The sequence below is a fragment of the Rissa tridactyla genome, chromosome 15 (assembly GCF_028500815.1).
Source record: "Rissa tridactyla isolate bRisTri1 chromosome 15, bRisTri1.patW.cur.20221130, whole genome shotgun sequence".
Taxonomy (NCBI): Eukaryota; Metazoa; Chordata; class Aves; order Charadriiformes; family Laridae; genus Rissa; species Rissa tridactyla.
The window spans coordinates 6,386,593-6,401,395 of record NC_071480.1 but is presented as its reverse complement, the minus strand read 5'-3'; the positions used below and the strand labels follow the sequence as shown (position 1 = coordinate 6,401,395).

The following is a 14,803-nucleotide window of genomic DNA, read 5'->3' as shown; positions in this document are numbered from 1 at the left end:
CATTTATATTTAAAGCAGAATTAAAAAAAAAAAAAAAATATCTCTGAACCTACTTCTTCACACACGGCAGCTCCAGCTCTCGCAGAGGTTGCCAGCAGGACAGAGCCACCTCGGGAGCTCTGGGTCAGCCCAGCCCCACACGTCCCAGCTTGGAGCAGTGCTTCCCACCCAGCCCGCTCCCAGCCCCACCACTCCTAATGACAAACAGCTGCTGCTTTTAAGCCCTCCGGAGAGTTTAGGAGCAGAGCACCTGCACCAGCAGCTGATAGCACTTACAGCTCTTCAATTAAGCTCATTTTGCACCAGGAGGGGAGACAACTGTGCAACCGCTCCTCGGGCCACCTCCAGTTCCCCAGTCCTTGCACCACGGCAATGGGATGCAGGCGCTTCCTGCAGCACCCAAAGGTGCCTCGGTGCCCAGCGGGAGCTGGGAAGCATCCCAGTGGCCCTGTGAGCACAGGAGGCTCACGGGAGGAGTCCCGGGGCACCTTTCCCATAGCACAAGCGTTCTTTCCGTGCTCTGTCTCGCCAGCAAACCTCGCCCAGCCAGCGAGCTTTATGGCAATGCAGCAGCGCTCGCTTCGTTGGCCTACAAAAGTCCACGTTGCGCATACTCCAAAGCTGACATTTATGATCTAGCATGCTGGCCTGGCTGACAATAGCAAAAAAAAAACTTGTCTAAATCAGCTTTTTCCTGTAGCAAGAAGCACTAGGAGTGTGGCGTGCTCTGCTAAAAATAACACAGCTGGCAGATTGAGGTAGGGTTAGGTGGCAAAACCAAACCAGTGGGAAGTGTCCCAGCTACGGCTGCCGGCAGGACCTCAAATCTGTCCTCTCCTCCTCCACGCCGGACTGCAGAAGTGCTCAGAAAAGGAAATATCAAGCACCCGCTCCACCTCTTTTCCTCCACAGGCCTGAAAAAGGGTTTGGTGCCGCCTCCTGCAATGCGCCCGTGGAGAAAACCAGCGCAGCCAGTCCCAGGGGAAGGAGCACAGAGGGACACGGCGGGGACCAGCAGGAGAGGGGTTTCTCTTTGGGCACAGAAGGCACCACCAAGGTGCCACCCCTGGTCTTACCTTCACCCATGGACGGGTCCCTCGGAGCCAGCTATGCTCAACATCCATAAATCTTTACAGCGTGACAGATGGTCATTAGAGCTGCTCCTTCAACGTCCTTCCAAATGCTTCATGTCTTCATCCATCAGCTGGCTTTCTCCTCTAGATCAGCTCCCTTCCATTTTGGGGAGTTGCAGAAGTCATTTGCAGACATCTCAGCTTGCTCAATAATTTTGTTCCTTATTAAATATTGCTAATGATAGGGTTTTAGACTCTCGGCCATACATCCACTTTCTGTTCTAGTATAAATTTTAATCTATCTTCCCTCTTCCTTCTATTCAAGTCTTTAAAAAAAAATATTACTGGAATAAAAAGGAGAGCACCAAATAATTGAAAGGAGCAGCTAAAAACAGAAGGGAAGGAGAGCTGAAAAAAGTTATGGTGATTCAAAAGTTCAATAAAATTGGAGGGAAGAAGGAAAAATTCCAATTTTTAATGAAAGGGATGATGAAAAAGGCCTTCTTCAGCTAAGTGTTTTTTAATATGAAAAATGTCAACAGGCTGTAATTGCGATGCAGGCCTATTGCACTGTCCTGCACTGCTTCTCATTTGTGCAGGTAAATCGGGCCCGCAGTTGTGCCTCGTGAAGTACTTTGCAGGAAAATCCCATTCCGAATTCCCCAGTGCTCCGGGGCTGTGCTACCGCACCACGCTGAACCTCTGCACGGGTTCCCGCTGGCACCTGGCAGCAGATCCCCCTGTTTTCCCACCCAAGATGAGCCTCCCACCCCCATGGACAATCCCAGAAACATCGCCCCATTCCTCTTTCCCTGGATTAGTTGGCTGGAGGTACATTTTCTCCTGTCCCTTCATCCTCATGCTAAATCTTTTCAGCTGGTGTTTTGGAAGCCGAACCAATAAAATGTTGAAACCAATAAAGCTGCTTGTGGGAAAAAGTTTTCCAAAGAGCGAAAGCGTAAAAAGGATGGTTTACAGAAAGCTATGAGCAGAAAACGGGAGCTTAGTGTCGAAATGCTCACGCAGCCAAAGCTCAGTCTATTCTCACCACGATAATGAGCACATACATGATTAATGAAAATGTTTATCCTTGTAACCCATGGCAGCCAGTTAATATTTAATCCAAAATCCATGCGAAAGCCCAACATCTCCTGGTTCCTCACCTGCCTCCTTGTTTCCTTGGAAATCTCTGAACTCGGCAAACTGACCCGAGATTTGGCACTTTGGGGCTGATCTAAGAACCACGCTGGCTTTTTCCGGCTTTCTGCATAAGTACCACACCTTTTGATCCCGTAACCGCCGTCACTTGGGACCTACAAGGTTTCTTAGATAATCCCAGAGAGTCGGTGCTTTGTAACTCGTTTCACTTTGATATTCAAGGCAAAGCTGGACAGCCCACACATGAAAAGACAGCCTTCCCTTTCTTCCCAGGCTTAATTTCATCTGCAAATTAAACATATCGAGACAGATATTTATAGAGGAATGCCCCGATCCTCCCGGGAGGGCTGTGGAGTCGCCAATGTGTAATTTTGCTTTAGGAATATGATTTTAATCTTGACTTTCTTCTGAAGCGGGTGGCAGGAGAGGAGAAGGGCAGGGAAGCGGGATCGCTGGCGGCAGCGCTCATGGAGCACTGCTCTGCTCCCCCGGCAATGTAAGCCTAGGGCTAATGTGGTATGATATGGTGTGGATGTACACAAAGGGAATAAGGTTCCGTCTGCTTCCCTGTCATTGTGCTCTATAAAGATATTTCAGGATATAGTTCTTAAAAGGCTACAATTTTTTACCTTAAAAAAAAGGGGGGGGGGGTGTGGGGGCGTGGGGTGTCTGTAAACTTTGCCAGCAAGAGCTTTCAGCTGTGACTTACGAAAAAAAACCCCAACTCCCAACAAGCCACCTTTAAAAATGATATGCAGATTAAAATAACCGCGAAGCCCTGGGTCTTGACGATTCTTTGTGACAAGGAGCTCGCACGCAGCCATCCATCTCCCCGTATCCCAGCCCCTCCGTCCCGCACCGTCACTGCGGGTGGTCCCCAGCACTTAAAAAAAACTACAAAAAAAGAAATGCTTTGGCTTATGTGGTTTTCAGAGAAGCCCCAGAGGGGAGGGTAAAGGACAAAAGCTATCAGTCTTCCTCTGGGCCTGACTCTTCTTGGAATCGGGTCTTACTGCTGTCGCTCAGAGCTCCGGCGGATCAATGATTCCCATCTGCTGTCAATGCTGAAAAAGCCCCCCAAAAAGCTGGTCCACCATCCCACAGCCTGACTGAGCCTGAGGCGTCCCGGGGGTGAAGGACCTGCAGGAGGAAGGAGGTTTCTGCAGGGCAGCCTGTGAAAAAACGCATCTGCTTTTCCTGCAGGGAAGCGAGGTGGGCACCAAGCACCGGCTTCTTGCCGTGGGCTGCTGGGGACGGTGTGCTGGGGGCCACTTGCCTTGGGAACAGTGGGCTCCACCCCATTGGACCCGTATATCCCCCACAAAATCTTTGTGAGCCTCGGCTCCTTCTCGCAGCCCGCACAGCCAGCGCTTGTGGCCGCACAGGACCAGCCGCAGCCGCACGGGAGCCCCGGGGCTATTTGCCCAAGAGCGCAGCACGCAGCAGCCAGGCTGAGCCCCGAGGGCCAAGCTACAAACTCCTTTACACAGCAATTGCCCTGCTTCTGTTTTCCAACTACATATTTCCTTCTTCGTAAGAGTCACTTAACACTGTTCTTCTTTCGCACAATATCACGCGCTCCAATCTCCGTTGCATCGCACACACATGCAAGAAATTTTGCTGCTGGGAACCCCGTCGACTAAGAGGCTCTAGCTTGGCGTATCGGTTCGTTAGCGCGGGGTTGATTATAACTTCCGAGATGTTGTGTCGTGCTGCTGTTTGTAAGGGTTTGGTTGGGATGCCCATCGCCACCAGCCCCCAGGCAGGGCCGGGCACGCTGTGCCATCCTCGCAGGGTTATTTGTGATGGGAATAGCTCAAGGGAAACTTGCAGAAAAGATGGTTTCAGTAGTAATAAGAAGAGGGACTTTGGTACATTACTGCATGCTATGAGGTATGTCTTTAAGCTTCAGTAAACTTTTGGAGTCCCCGGGAAGCTGGTAATGTGCCTTTGAAGGAAGCATGACTTATGAAATTGCAGTTTTTAGCTTAGCTGGGTAACGTTAATGAGAATATATCGTGGGCTGCAGGGTGGAAGTCTCCTGAATCCCATAAGTTAGGAATAAATTATTCTGTTTTCCTAAATGAAGCAATGCAGTGCAATGCTGCTCCTAAATCAGGCTGATGGTGAGGATTACTTATTAATTTGTAGAGGATCAGACACAAGCTCAGCCAAACAAATACAAACCAAACTGTCGGAAAGAGGGACAAACTTTGACCTGCTCTGGGCACGGAAGGAAAGTTTGTGCTGTGGTTTTGAGGAGGAGCTGGCAGGCTGGGGCCGACGGAGGTGGCACGAGGAGGTGGCACAAGGGTGGAGACGGAGGGACAAACCCTCCTTTCTGCTGGAGCCGCCGCGAAGATGATCAAAAAACCCCAGGCTCCCAACTGCAGTGCAGCAGCTTCCCAGTAATTAAAGCCTGAGATCGCCAGCTCTGGCTGTGCCTGCTGCAGCCCGGCTCGCACATCAAACGGAGATGTTTCCCGTGAGGACAGGTCCCACGTCACCCCATTCAGGTTTTGATGAGCACTATGGGCCGGCGTGCGAGAGTGATGACATGGAAAAGTCTCCTAACAGCAGCTCATACCGAGCAGGTGACAACACATCCCCCTTGGGTACCCCAGGTTTATGGTGACTCAGCAGTGTCCTGCTTTTTGGGCAGCAGCGACTCATCCGAAGGGACCGTCCCATCTGAAGGGATGCTCCTGGAGCAGGGGGTGGCCCTTTGGGGCTCCCAGCTCCGAGGGCTCAGGCTCTGCGGGTACCAGGCAGCCGCCGTTTTCCTTCCTGCCGGCACCTGGCTTCCTACCCGGGGAGAATTTATTCCTCCCTGAACAGGTCTCCAATGACGTTATTAATCAGGGAGATGGACAAGTACAACACCGTTTATTGTGTGCTGCGGATGAATGATAAGTCTGGGTGCCGATGGCCGGGATAGCAATCAGGGGAGGGCGAGCGAAAGGAAGAGGAGGGAAGAGCAGCATTGTGGGTAAATGCGTGCACTTCTGGTGGTGATTACCCTCCAAGTAATTAGTTTTTAAATCAGGCAGACGTTTCAGGAACTACTCACGATGAGCTGCTTTAATTATTTATACTCCCTTTTATTCTTATTATTTATAGTCGTCCTCTTTGGACGGTGATGCTCTCTGTCTCGGGCTGGTCTGGTGGAAGCGGGACCCACCTGCAGCCCAGCCTGGCCAAACAGCCGTCTCCCCCAGGGCCACACATGCCACCGGGCACCCCGAGAGCCCGGCCGTGCTGGGGGATCCTCCTCTCCCTCCCGCAGCCAGGAGAAGGGGAGCAAGCACCGGTCGTCACTGCGGAAAGCCCTGCTCCGATCGGTAATTAAACTCTCACTCATCTTCATTTCCCTCATTTGTTAAAGTGAGGCCACTCAATAAGCCATTAGTGCAAGGCCCTTTCTGTCAGCTACAGCATCATTAGGCAAATTTCCCTTCCAGACAGCTCGGGCAGGGGAAGCAGCCCCTTGCCTGCCTCCTCCGCCGCCCAAACCCTCCCCATCCACCCGCTCCCGGGATGTCCCTGCCCTTCAGCCAAGGCTCTGGGGAGACAATGGGGGGTTTTGCAATAGCAAACCCTTCCCCCAGCCGGGATTTGCCTATAGCACCACACAACCCCCTGCTCCATCACAGCATCTGGCATTGCTGCTCCCCCTTCCCCAGCCCCACCTCTCCGGAGCTTCCTAACATCTGGAAGCCATTCCCTGCGCCATTCCCATGAAGGGACCTCCGACCCGCCGAGCTCCTCCTCTGGGCTAAACAAAAGCCCCCCTTCTTGCTGAGCTCGGGAATTTGGCCTGCCTTCCCCTCGCCCCAGCCACAAGCTGTTTCTCAATCTGTCACCAGGAGAACATCTGCCTGGAGAGTCCCGCACCGTCCTCTGTCCCATCTCCCTCCACGGACACGGTCAGATGCGGCATTGAGGAAAGCTGCAAAAACCCCAGACACCAGCAGAAAAAACCCCACCGTACAGGGAAACGCTGCTGCAGATTTGTCCAGGAGCAAAGCCCATGGCCCATGTTTGTAATTACTACAACTACATGTTGATTTTTTCCCTCGCTAAGAGATTTTGCTCCGAGCCTTGCTCCGGTTACAATACTGAGAACACCTTGACCTTGCTGCTTCTCCACCATAGACTCATTTGGTAGAGAAGAGCTGTGGGGGTGAGGAGTGTCTGAGCTAAAGCAACCGTGAAAATGCACTATAGCACCAAAACCCAAGGGTATTGCTAGGGATTGCACTGCGGCAAAGGTGGCCCGTCAACAAACTTTACCGCACACCTCACTGGGTGCCGTACGAGATGAGCTGATTCACTGCTCTGAAACCTAGGTGCCAGCAGAAAAAGCAGAAGAAAAATGTACACAAGCCTGTCCCCTGCTCTACACGCCCGGAGGAACCCAACCCAACCTGACTTCTGTCCTGTTGGGTTTGTTCCAGTTCCAGAACCACTGAATCCCAGTGGGGTTGAGGTTGGACAGGACCTCTGGAGGCCACCTGCTCCAACCCCCTGCTCAAGCAGGGCCACCTACAGCCAGTTGCCCAGGACTGTGTCCAGGCAGCTTTGGGGTTCAACTTGGCTTGGGGGGAAAAATATAATAGACATGCAAGATACAGATTAAAACACCAGACTGGATGGTGTCTTGTCTGTGACACTAGAGAAAATGTAGTTTTCAGGAAGATGAGTCCTCAAAGTGAAGCCAAATTCCAAGAGTATCCCAAGGGCGCCCCCGCAGTTGCAAAAGGTTTTGAAGACCACCTGCCTGCGAAGCCAAAGCCATGCTCGCGTGACGTGCAAGCTGCTGTCTGGCCTTGAACTAGGAGCAACCCAGTTCTTGATAAAAATACCAGCAACTGCAGTGGAAACAGCTTCCCCATGGAAGCCGATGGAGGGAAATCACCTGCGTCCCTTGGGATATGCATGCTGGCTCAGTCTCCAGGGCACTCGGTCCCCAGGGCGCTCAGCACCAGCAGCTCCAGCGTCTTGCAGAGTACCTGGGCCAGATGTCCACCGTAGGAAGAGCCAAGGGGGTTAGGAATAAATCAAACCTTCACCCCAAAGCGAGCAGAGCACAGCAGCCCCGGAGCTGGACTCTGCCATCACCCGCAGCCCCGTGGGGTCCATGCAGAAACGATGACACCGGGGCTGGGAACAGACATTTCCAAACAGGCCTCCTTCTATTTGCATTCGAAACATTTATTTTGGGAAATACATATTAAACACTATTATTTATACAAAAATGGACTAAATTTGTCATAATGCTTATAACCCCCAAAAGGCCATTTTAATAGATCAGGACGAAGGGTTTTTTTTATTGTATTACTTTCTTTTTTTTTTTTTCCTTCCAAAAAAAATAAATCAGGTTACAAAGGAGAAAGCAGCGTGTCTTGCTTGGCCCAGCTTGAATATCGACTAGAGGGGGAAAAAAAATAAAGTTTAAGATGACATTTGCAGAAGTGCCTCACACAAGAGATTTTTCTCCCCTTCCGTAGTCTTTTTTTAACGCTTGAATTATATATATATTTTCAGTTAATACACTTTTTTGGGGGGGTTTTGTTTTTGCTACAACATAGCAAGTCAGCAAGTAGATAGTTGTTCTTCCTCAACAACTCTGTTGTGCTGTTGTTGGGGGGGGAAATACGAGCTAAGGGGAGAGTGGATTCTCCTCGCGATGCCGCCCCCCCCTTTGGCTGCTGGGGGCGGGGGACAGACATGTGTGGGGACCCCCTGCAAAGCCTCCGCTGAGCAACGTCATCTGGGCATCCCCACCAAGATAAGATCAACCTCCTCCAGCCTCCCGGTCACCTGCGCTGGAGAAGGTGGCTTTGCCCCCCATGGAGACCACGGGGTGGGCTCTGCAGGTGCCTTCCAGCGCTAGAGGACGGGACATGCTGCCATTTTAGTATGTGACACCCCCCGCCCCAAAATAGGGTGATTTGCGGAAAGTTTTATCCCTTAGAGAGGACACGGAGAGTGACGGAGTGGACAACAAAGGCAAGCGGAGCTGGAGGTGGCGGGGGACGGGACTGCAGAGCTCTGCTCCAGGACCAGCCGCTCCTCTGGCATGGCCTTGGCATGGCGTCATTTAACCGACCCCCCCGCAGGGTCTTATTTCCTGGAGACTCATTGAAAGAGGAGGCATGGGGGAGGGGGCAGAGCAAGGGGGGCCACGGGTCACGGCACCCGCAAATGCCACCCCAGCCCTCCCCACAGCTGCAGGGCTCGGTCCGCACAGGCGCCGTCCCCTCGCGCAAGGACCAGCGAAACAGAGGAGCGTGCTACACGTACACACGTCACACAGGGGATCCAAAAATTAATTAAAAAAAAAAAAAATTAAAAAATTAAAAAATACCCAACAGCCTCCTCTGACGTAGGGAAAAGCCCGAGAATCACAAGGGTCGGGCAGGACAACCCTCCGCCTCCCACCACCGCTTTGCAGAGACGTTCCATTCTCAGCCCCCTTCAGACAAACATACTCCGAGCCTTCAGTGGAAAAAAAACCCCACCCAACTGTATGAAAAATAAATATACAAGTGTTCCCAGGACATCGCCACTTCTCTGGTCCAAGGGAGAGGGAAAAGGAGTCTCTACAATGTGTTGCAGGCCCTTTGCAGCCTGCAAAGACAGACAAGGCAAAGCCCTCCCTCTCCCTCTCCCCCGCTATTGCAAGGTAACAGTCTGAAAAGGCACTTCTCCCAAAGCAGGTCGCTCTGCCTGGCCGGGGGTCGGTAACAGGCGAGGTGACACCTAAACACTCCCAGTTTATTGCATGTAGGCAGGGTAGAGGGGCTGGGTTGGGGGCTGGCGGGTGCCGGAGGGCTGCGGAGGGCTCGGAGGAGGCGGCAGGAGACAAGGATGGCACCATCTCGCTCTCTTCATACCACCGTACCTTGCTTCCGAAGGCTACATTCACCTGGAGACACCCTTGCCTTCATCGGACGGAGAAGAGCCTCTGCACGGAGGGGCAGGCAGGGCTCCCGGGGACACCCCAACCCCGCCGGCCCCACCGATCTGCTCCCCCGAGCTCGGCTGTCGGGCCAGCGCTGGGGGCCAGCGAGAGCCCGACCTCCGTGGGGGTGGGGGGGGGGACGGTCCCCAGCCCAGGGACGCTGGACCCGGGGGCTGAGAAGAAAACTCAGGTCACAAAACAGGGTGTGGGGGGGGATGAGCGGTCGCCCCGCTCCGCACGACAGAGACGGCGTCTGGTTATTTGGTCAGTTAACATTGGCAAGGGGTTGGGGGGTGGGAAGAGGGACAGTGGCAGAGGATTTATATAAAAATAAAGGGGGAAGAGGGCAGAAATAGCGAGCGTGAGCGAGCAAGGTCCTGGCTACGGAGCGAGACGGTTACATTTCGTTAGCCACCAGCTCTTTGTCGGCCACGCCGTTGGAGAGCGAGCTCTGGCCCTCGTTCAGCCTCTTGACCCTGTAGGCTTCGAAGTGGATGTTGCTGGTAATATCCTTTATGTTCTGCATGTGCGTCCTGCGGGAAAGGGAGACGGGAGCGATCGCACCTCGCTGGGCGCAGGTTCGGACAGCCCAGCCTCCGCCACCCCCACCCCTTGCACCCCCCAGCCTCTGCTTTCAAACACCCCCTCCAGACCACATTTCCCCTCCCGTTTTACTGGTTAATGGTATCTCTAGGGCATGGGATGGAAGCAAAGGCAATTATGGGCAGCCAAGACCAGAAGCCTTCACTGGTACCAACAGTCCATGCTCTGGTACCCGGGAACCTTTGCTGCGTAACACCCATTCGGGAAGACCCTGGTCCTGCAGGTCCCTGGGGCAAGGTTTTGAAGCCCCACAGAGCAATCTGCCAGCAACAGCTCGGGTGTGCAGAGTTTATCTTGCAGACGAATTTAGGAGGAGCCCAATGTCCCCTCCAGCGAGCCATGGGGGCTCAGCCCCCCATTCCCCTGCAGCAGGGCCACCTCTTTCAAGAGGGACCGGCAACTGCCCAGACCCAACGGCACCATCCTGAGAGTGATGTTTCATGACTGGAAGTAGGACCCAGGGCTGTCGAAGGATGACTAAGGCCAAAGGGCTTCCCAGATGCATTCAGGTGACCTGGAGCCACACCATGCACTGCTGGCAAGCTTGGGGTCTGTCCTGACCCATCCATTGCTCCTCTCCTCCCTCAACTCAGCACCGCAGCTGAGAAAATCCCTCTGAATCCATGTCCCATTGCATGGATGGATGGATGGATGGACAAGCAGAGCAAAGCAGCAGCTGCTTCAAGCTGGGCTGGGCTCTCGCCTTTCTTTGGATGCCACCTGGTGACCGAAGGCTACAGGGGCAGGGCACAGTCCTACTGACCTGATGAGGAGGTCCCGCAGGTAGGCGAACTCACAGTGTGTCGTGTTCTCCACTGGCAGGAAAAGAGAGAAACCCATCAGCGTGCACCCCTGGCAGGAGTACAGCAACCACTTGGGGTAAGGAGGACTCTACAGGGCTTCACTAGCATGTGGAGGGCTGAGAGGAGGACTTATCCCCAGAGGCGGTGGGTGCAGGACTCAAGAGTCCTCTTTGCTGTGATTTACCCCGGTATCTGCCCCAGCTCAGCACAACCAACTGGCTGACTGAGCACTCCCAGTCCCTTCCCACCATCTCCCACCAAACGAGGGAGCTCCCAGCAGCACCTCCCACAGTGACCCCCCACTTTGGACCAATGCAAGCTTCAATGGGCCCCGTACAAGGCAGCAAAAGGGACAGGGTGAGCTTTGCAACGAGTGCCGGGCACAGCTCCACCAAAGCTTCATCTATAGCTTCACCATGAGCATCCTGCACATCAGAGACTGCTGCCCGGGCTGCCGGTGCTGCCCCAGGACACGATCTCTTGCTGACAAAGGCTACTGCTGTCTGAACAGGGCTGGGGGCAAGCAAGAGTGCTCGCAAGAGAGAAAAATCAAGGGGTGTTGATCCACCACAGTTAGTCTGACAGCTCGCGGTTTACTAGGCATTTCAATTTAGAGGATCAACTCCATTTCTTATGTTTTTTCCACCCAAACAGGCCATGGCTGAGTCCTGGGTTCTCCCCATCCCGAAGGCAGATGCCACATGCAGAAGGTGAGGGGTTTAATGAGTCCCATTAAACTCAGAACTTCCAAGGACGGAGCACAAGAGGGCAGCAGAGCTTTAAAATACGCTGCTATTCCTGGCATCTTTGTTAAGCCATCCCTCAACACAGGATTCCTATTAAAAAGACTCATAAATGAGAGAAACCTATGAAATGAAGGGGAGGAAGAGAAGAGGGGTGGTGGCACTGGAGACATGCCAGTTGGCTGTCAGGGACAGGGAAACGTGTAGATGCACTGGAGTCAAGAGCCTTCATCCAACCTTTAAACCATGACTTAAAATGGGGGACAGAAAAGGAAGATGCTGACGGGACGAAGATAGAAGAAGGAAGAGATCCCACACGGTCACCAGCCAAGTGCATGGTGGAGGGTGCAAAGACCTACGGATGCCGGGGAAAGGATCTAATCTGGGCTCAAGACACAGAGACGTCAGCACTGCCCTCAAATCCAGCCATTAGGCGTTTCACTGTGCAACCAGCAGAAGCCGGGCCAGGCAGGATGACAAGACACCCAGAATTGTCCCCTCCGGCACTCAGCAGCTTCCTGAGCTGCACAAAGGCCCAGGAATTCGGTGTAGGAGTATCGGCCAAGGTGGTTTTAGTCCAAAACAGGAAAGTGATTTTATTTGGAGAGGCAGGGAAGCACTATATACACCTTGACTTCTACTGCTGGTTTTGGACCTCACCACCTTCTGTCAGGGCAGGGAGGTGGGCTCAGGAGGCAGGGAAACAAGGACAAGGTACCTTCAATGGTGCCCCACTTGGTCTTCCTTCCAAGGATTCTTCTTCCATTAACCTGGTACTCCTGGTCACTGCCCACCACTGCAAATGGGATCATTTCCTGAGGAAAGAGAAAAAAAAAAAAAGGTCACGTTTTCCTCCTGAAAACCGATCAGGAAACCAAGCTGGCGAGAAAAGTCCTACATCAAGCTGTTTTCAGGAAGGAGTTCCATGGGATGAGCTGGTCTGTCCCTGATGCTCCTGAGCAGTATTGCCTGCCAGGGACCACAGGCAGCCCAGGACGCGGGCAGCAGTATCTCTCGCACACATGCCCAGTCTAAAACCAGTCCAAAACCACTCTAGCCCAGCACCTTATTGGCAGGCACCAGTGCACAGCCAGGGCAAAGGTGTCAGGATAGGAATCTCCGCCAGCATCTGGCAACCTGTGGCTCAGTCATTTCCCAAACCAAGGTGGTGTCTTTGTACTTAAGAGGCCCTAAAAGACATTTTTCTTCCTTGAATTTGCCCAATTCACTCTTTTGAGCCAAAAACCTGTTAGGTACTTCCCATAGCAAGGAATTGACAGCCAGGAAAGCAGAACAGCCTATGGGCAAATTCCCTCCAGGTGCTGGGAAGGCTGCTGCCCTCACCAGGGATGGGCAGACACTGGCCCTCCCTGCCCCTGGGGCAGGACAAGGGGCCACAGGACCTCCCTGCCTGCTATCGGCCAAGGGCACCTTTGAGGAATGGGGCTGGGGGAAGGAGCAGCGGCACGGACGGGAGAGGACACCTTCCCCAGGTACCTTCCTCACCCTCTTTCTATCCCTGCTCTCAGCTCTGGCAGGATCCTTGGTTCGGGGCCAGCCCCAGGACGTGGGCAGATGCCTTGGACAGAGGCACAGCAGCTTTGGAAAGAAAATAGAGGCCCTTTGCCAGAGACTGCCCAGGCCATCACCACCATCCAGAGGTGCAGGGCCCATCCAAGCACATCCAACCCGCAACACCACGCACTAACCCTGAATTTTTCATTCACTAGCCGATCTTCAGAGTCTTCATCAAACTCCTTCTGAGGATACACGTCGATCCCATTGGCGAGCAGATCGGCCATTATCTAGGAGAGAAGAGCAGAAGAACACGTGGAGAAGACAGACAGAGGAGCTGCACTCCCAGCATGGCGGCAGCTCCCAGCCGACCCAAGGGGCTCTTGAGAGCAGCGCCCAGCAGCAACATCTTCCCTCTCCATCCTAAACACTGCCCTCCTTGGGGACAGAGACCTGTGTTTAACTGCTACACACCTACCAAACGCTTGCCCTGGAATCTCTGCGAGAACCTGGTGCCGAGCCACGGTTCAGGCTGAGAGGGAGATGAAGTTACACGAGCTGGGCGTTGCTCTGGGATCGAAAAAGACACTGAGACAATACAAGCTGCACTAGGCAACGGGGAATGCAGCTGCCAGGCACGTAACCCCAAGTGAAGAAGTTGCTTTCTGGTGTCTGCTTATGCTCCTTGGAAAAGGAGTCACAGCAGCGCCTGATCCAAGGGGACACGGACATAGACAGCTTGGAAGAGCAGCCTCTAAGGACACTGCCTCTGTGCAAGGGGAAGAGATGCCGAAGTCTGCCTCCTGGGTGGAGGCTCAGCTCACGGGGAGCACGGAGGATCAGCCTTCTCCAACAAAGCTGCAAACCCAAACACAGCCTGTGTCCCCGCTCCCATCCTTCCTATGGCAATGAACTCCGCGTCAGCCCCACGTTTCAGGCTGGCGAAGGAAGTGGATCCAACCCAAAGAAACCCCCCAGCCGGCCTCCCACCCCCCAGCACACTATTTTTAGGGGCACAACACAACAAAGCCAACTCCGCAGGGCCTCAGAGCCCGTTCCACGAGCCTAGTGCAGCGCTGGCATCAAGCTAGGCAGCCGGCAGCCAGGCTGGTGCTTCTCCATCGCCTGCCCACCCCGATCCAAACCCCAAACCTATCGCCTCTCCCAACCAGCTACACCCCCAGATGCAGATGGGGCTCTGTTTTTTGGCAGCATGCAGGCAGGCGGGCTGGAGCAAAGGGTGCCAGCCTGTGCCCACCTGCACTAATTACCTGCCCTCTCATTTGCATCAGCGGATCCAGAGCCGTGAGCGTAGGGAGGGTGAGCCCCTTGCAGAAGGGACATTGCAAACACACCGCATGGCTACGTGTTCTCCCTCCATCTGGAAGGATTTTGGGGGTCTGGTTACAATCAGGAATGTAATTAGAGAAAGGGCAAGCTCATCCCGCGCCGAGCCGGTGCAGAGCGGGCAAGCCAGGAGGTCTCCCCAAGGATGGTATCAGCAGCCGAGAGTGCCCAGATGACATTCTAGGTCCCAGACTGACTTTGTAGTCCCAGAACTAGCCAGCTAGCCACAGACACCCAGATATGAGCACTCGTAACCTCTCAACGGAGCCAGCAGTCAGCAAAAGCCGCTGCAGAGAGAAGATGGAGCGCTGAGGACTCACACGCCCATCCTCCCGCACCAGCTCCTCGCAGATCTCCATGAAAACAGGCCGACGCGCCAACTAAGCCCAGCCTGGATTACCTCTCGGCTCCATTTCATAGAATCACAGAATGGTTTGGGTTGGAAGGGACCTTACAGATCATCTCATTCCACCCCCTGCCCTGGGCAGGGACACCTCCCACCAGCCCAGGTTGCTCCAAGCCCCATCAAGCCTGGCCTTGAACCCCTCCAGGGATGGGGCAGCCACATCTTTTCTGGGCAACCTGTTTTTTCCA

The 14,803-nt window shown here is 53.8% G+C and overlaps 2 protein-coding genes across 8 annotated transcripts in view; both read right to left on the bottom strand.

The window, feature by feature from the left end:
• Positions 1 to 14,803, bottom strand: part of CD7 (CD7 molecule) — a 214,967-nt gene that overhangs the window by 24,542 nt on the left and 175,622 nt on the right. The gene's annotated exons all lie outside the window — the stretch shown is intronic.
• SEPTIN9 (septin 9) overlaps positions 7,573 to 14,803 on the bottom strand; it is a 143,377-nt gene continuing 136,146 nt past the window's right edge. For all 7 annotated transcript variants that reach the window (XM_054221501.1, XM_054221503.1, XM_054221502.1 and 4 more), the window contains 4 exons: positions 13,057 to 13,152; positions 12,066 to 12,162; positions 10,565 to 10,616; positions 7,573 to 9,731 (listed from right to left, as the gene is read on the bottom strand). In XM_054221501.1, the coding sequence (XP_054077476.1) occupies positions 9,596 to 9,731; positions 10,565 to 10,616; positions 12,066 to 12,162; positions 13,057 to 13,152 (381 nt within the window). In that variant the 3' untranslated portion in view covers positions 7,573 to 9,595. The remainder of the gene's footprint in view (positions 9,732 to 10,564; positions 10,617 to 12,065; positions 12,163 to 13,056; positions 13,153 to 14,803) is intronic.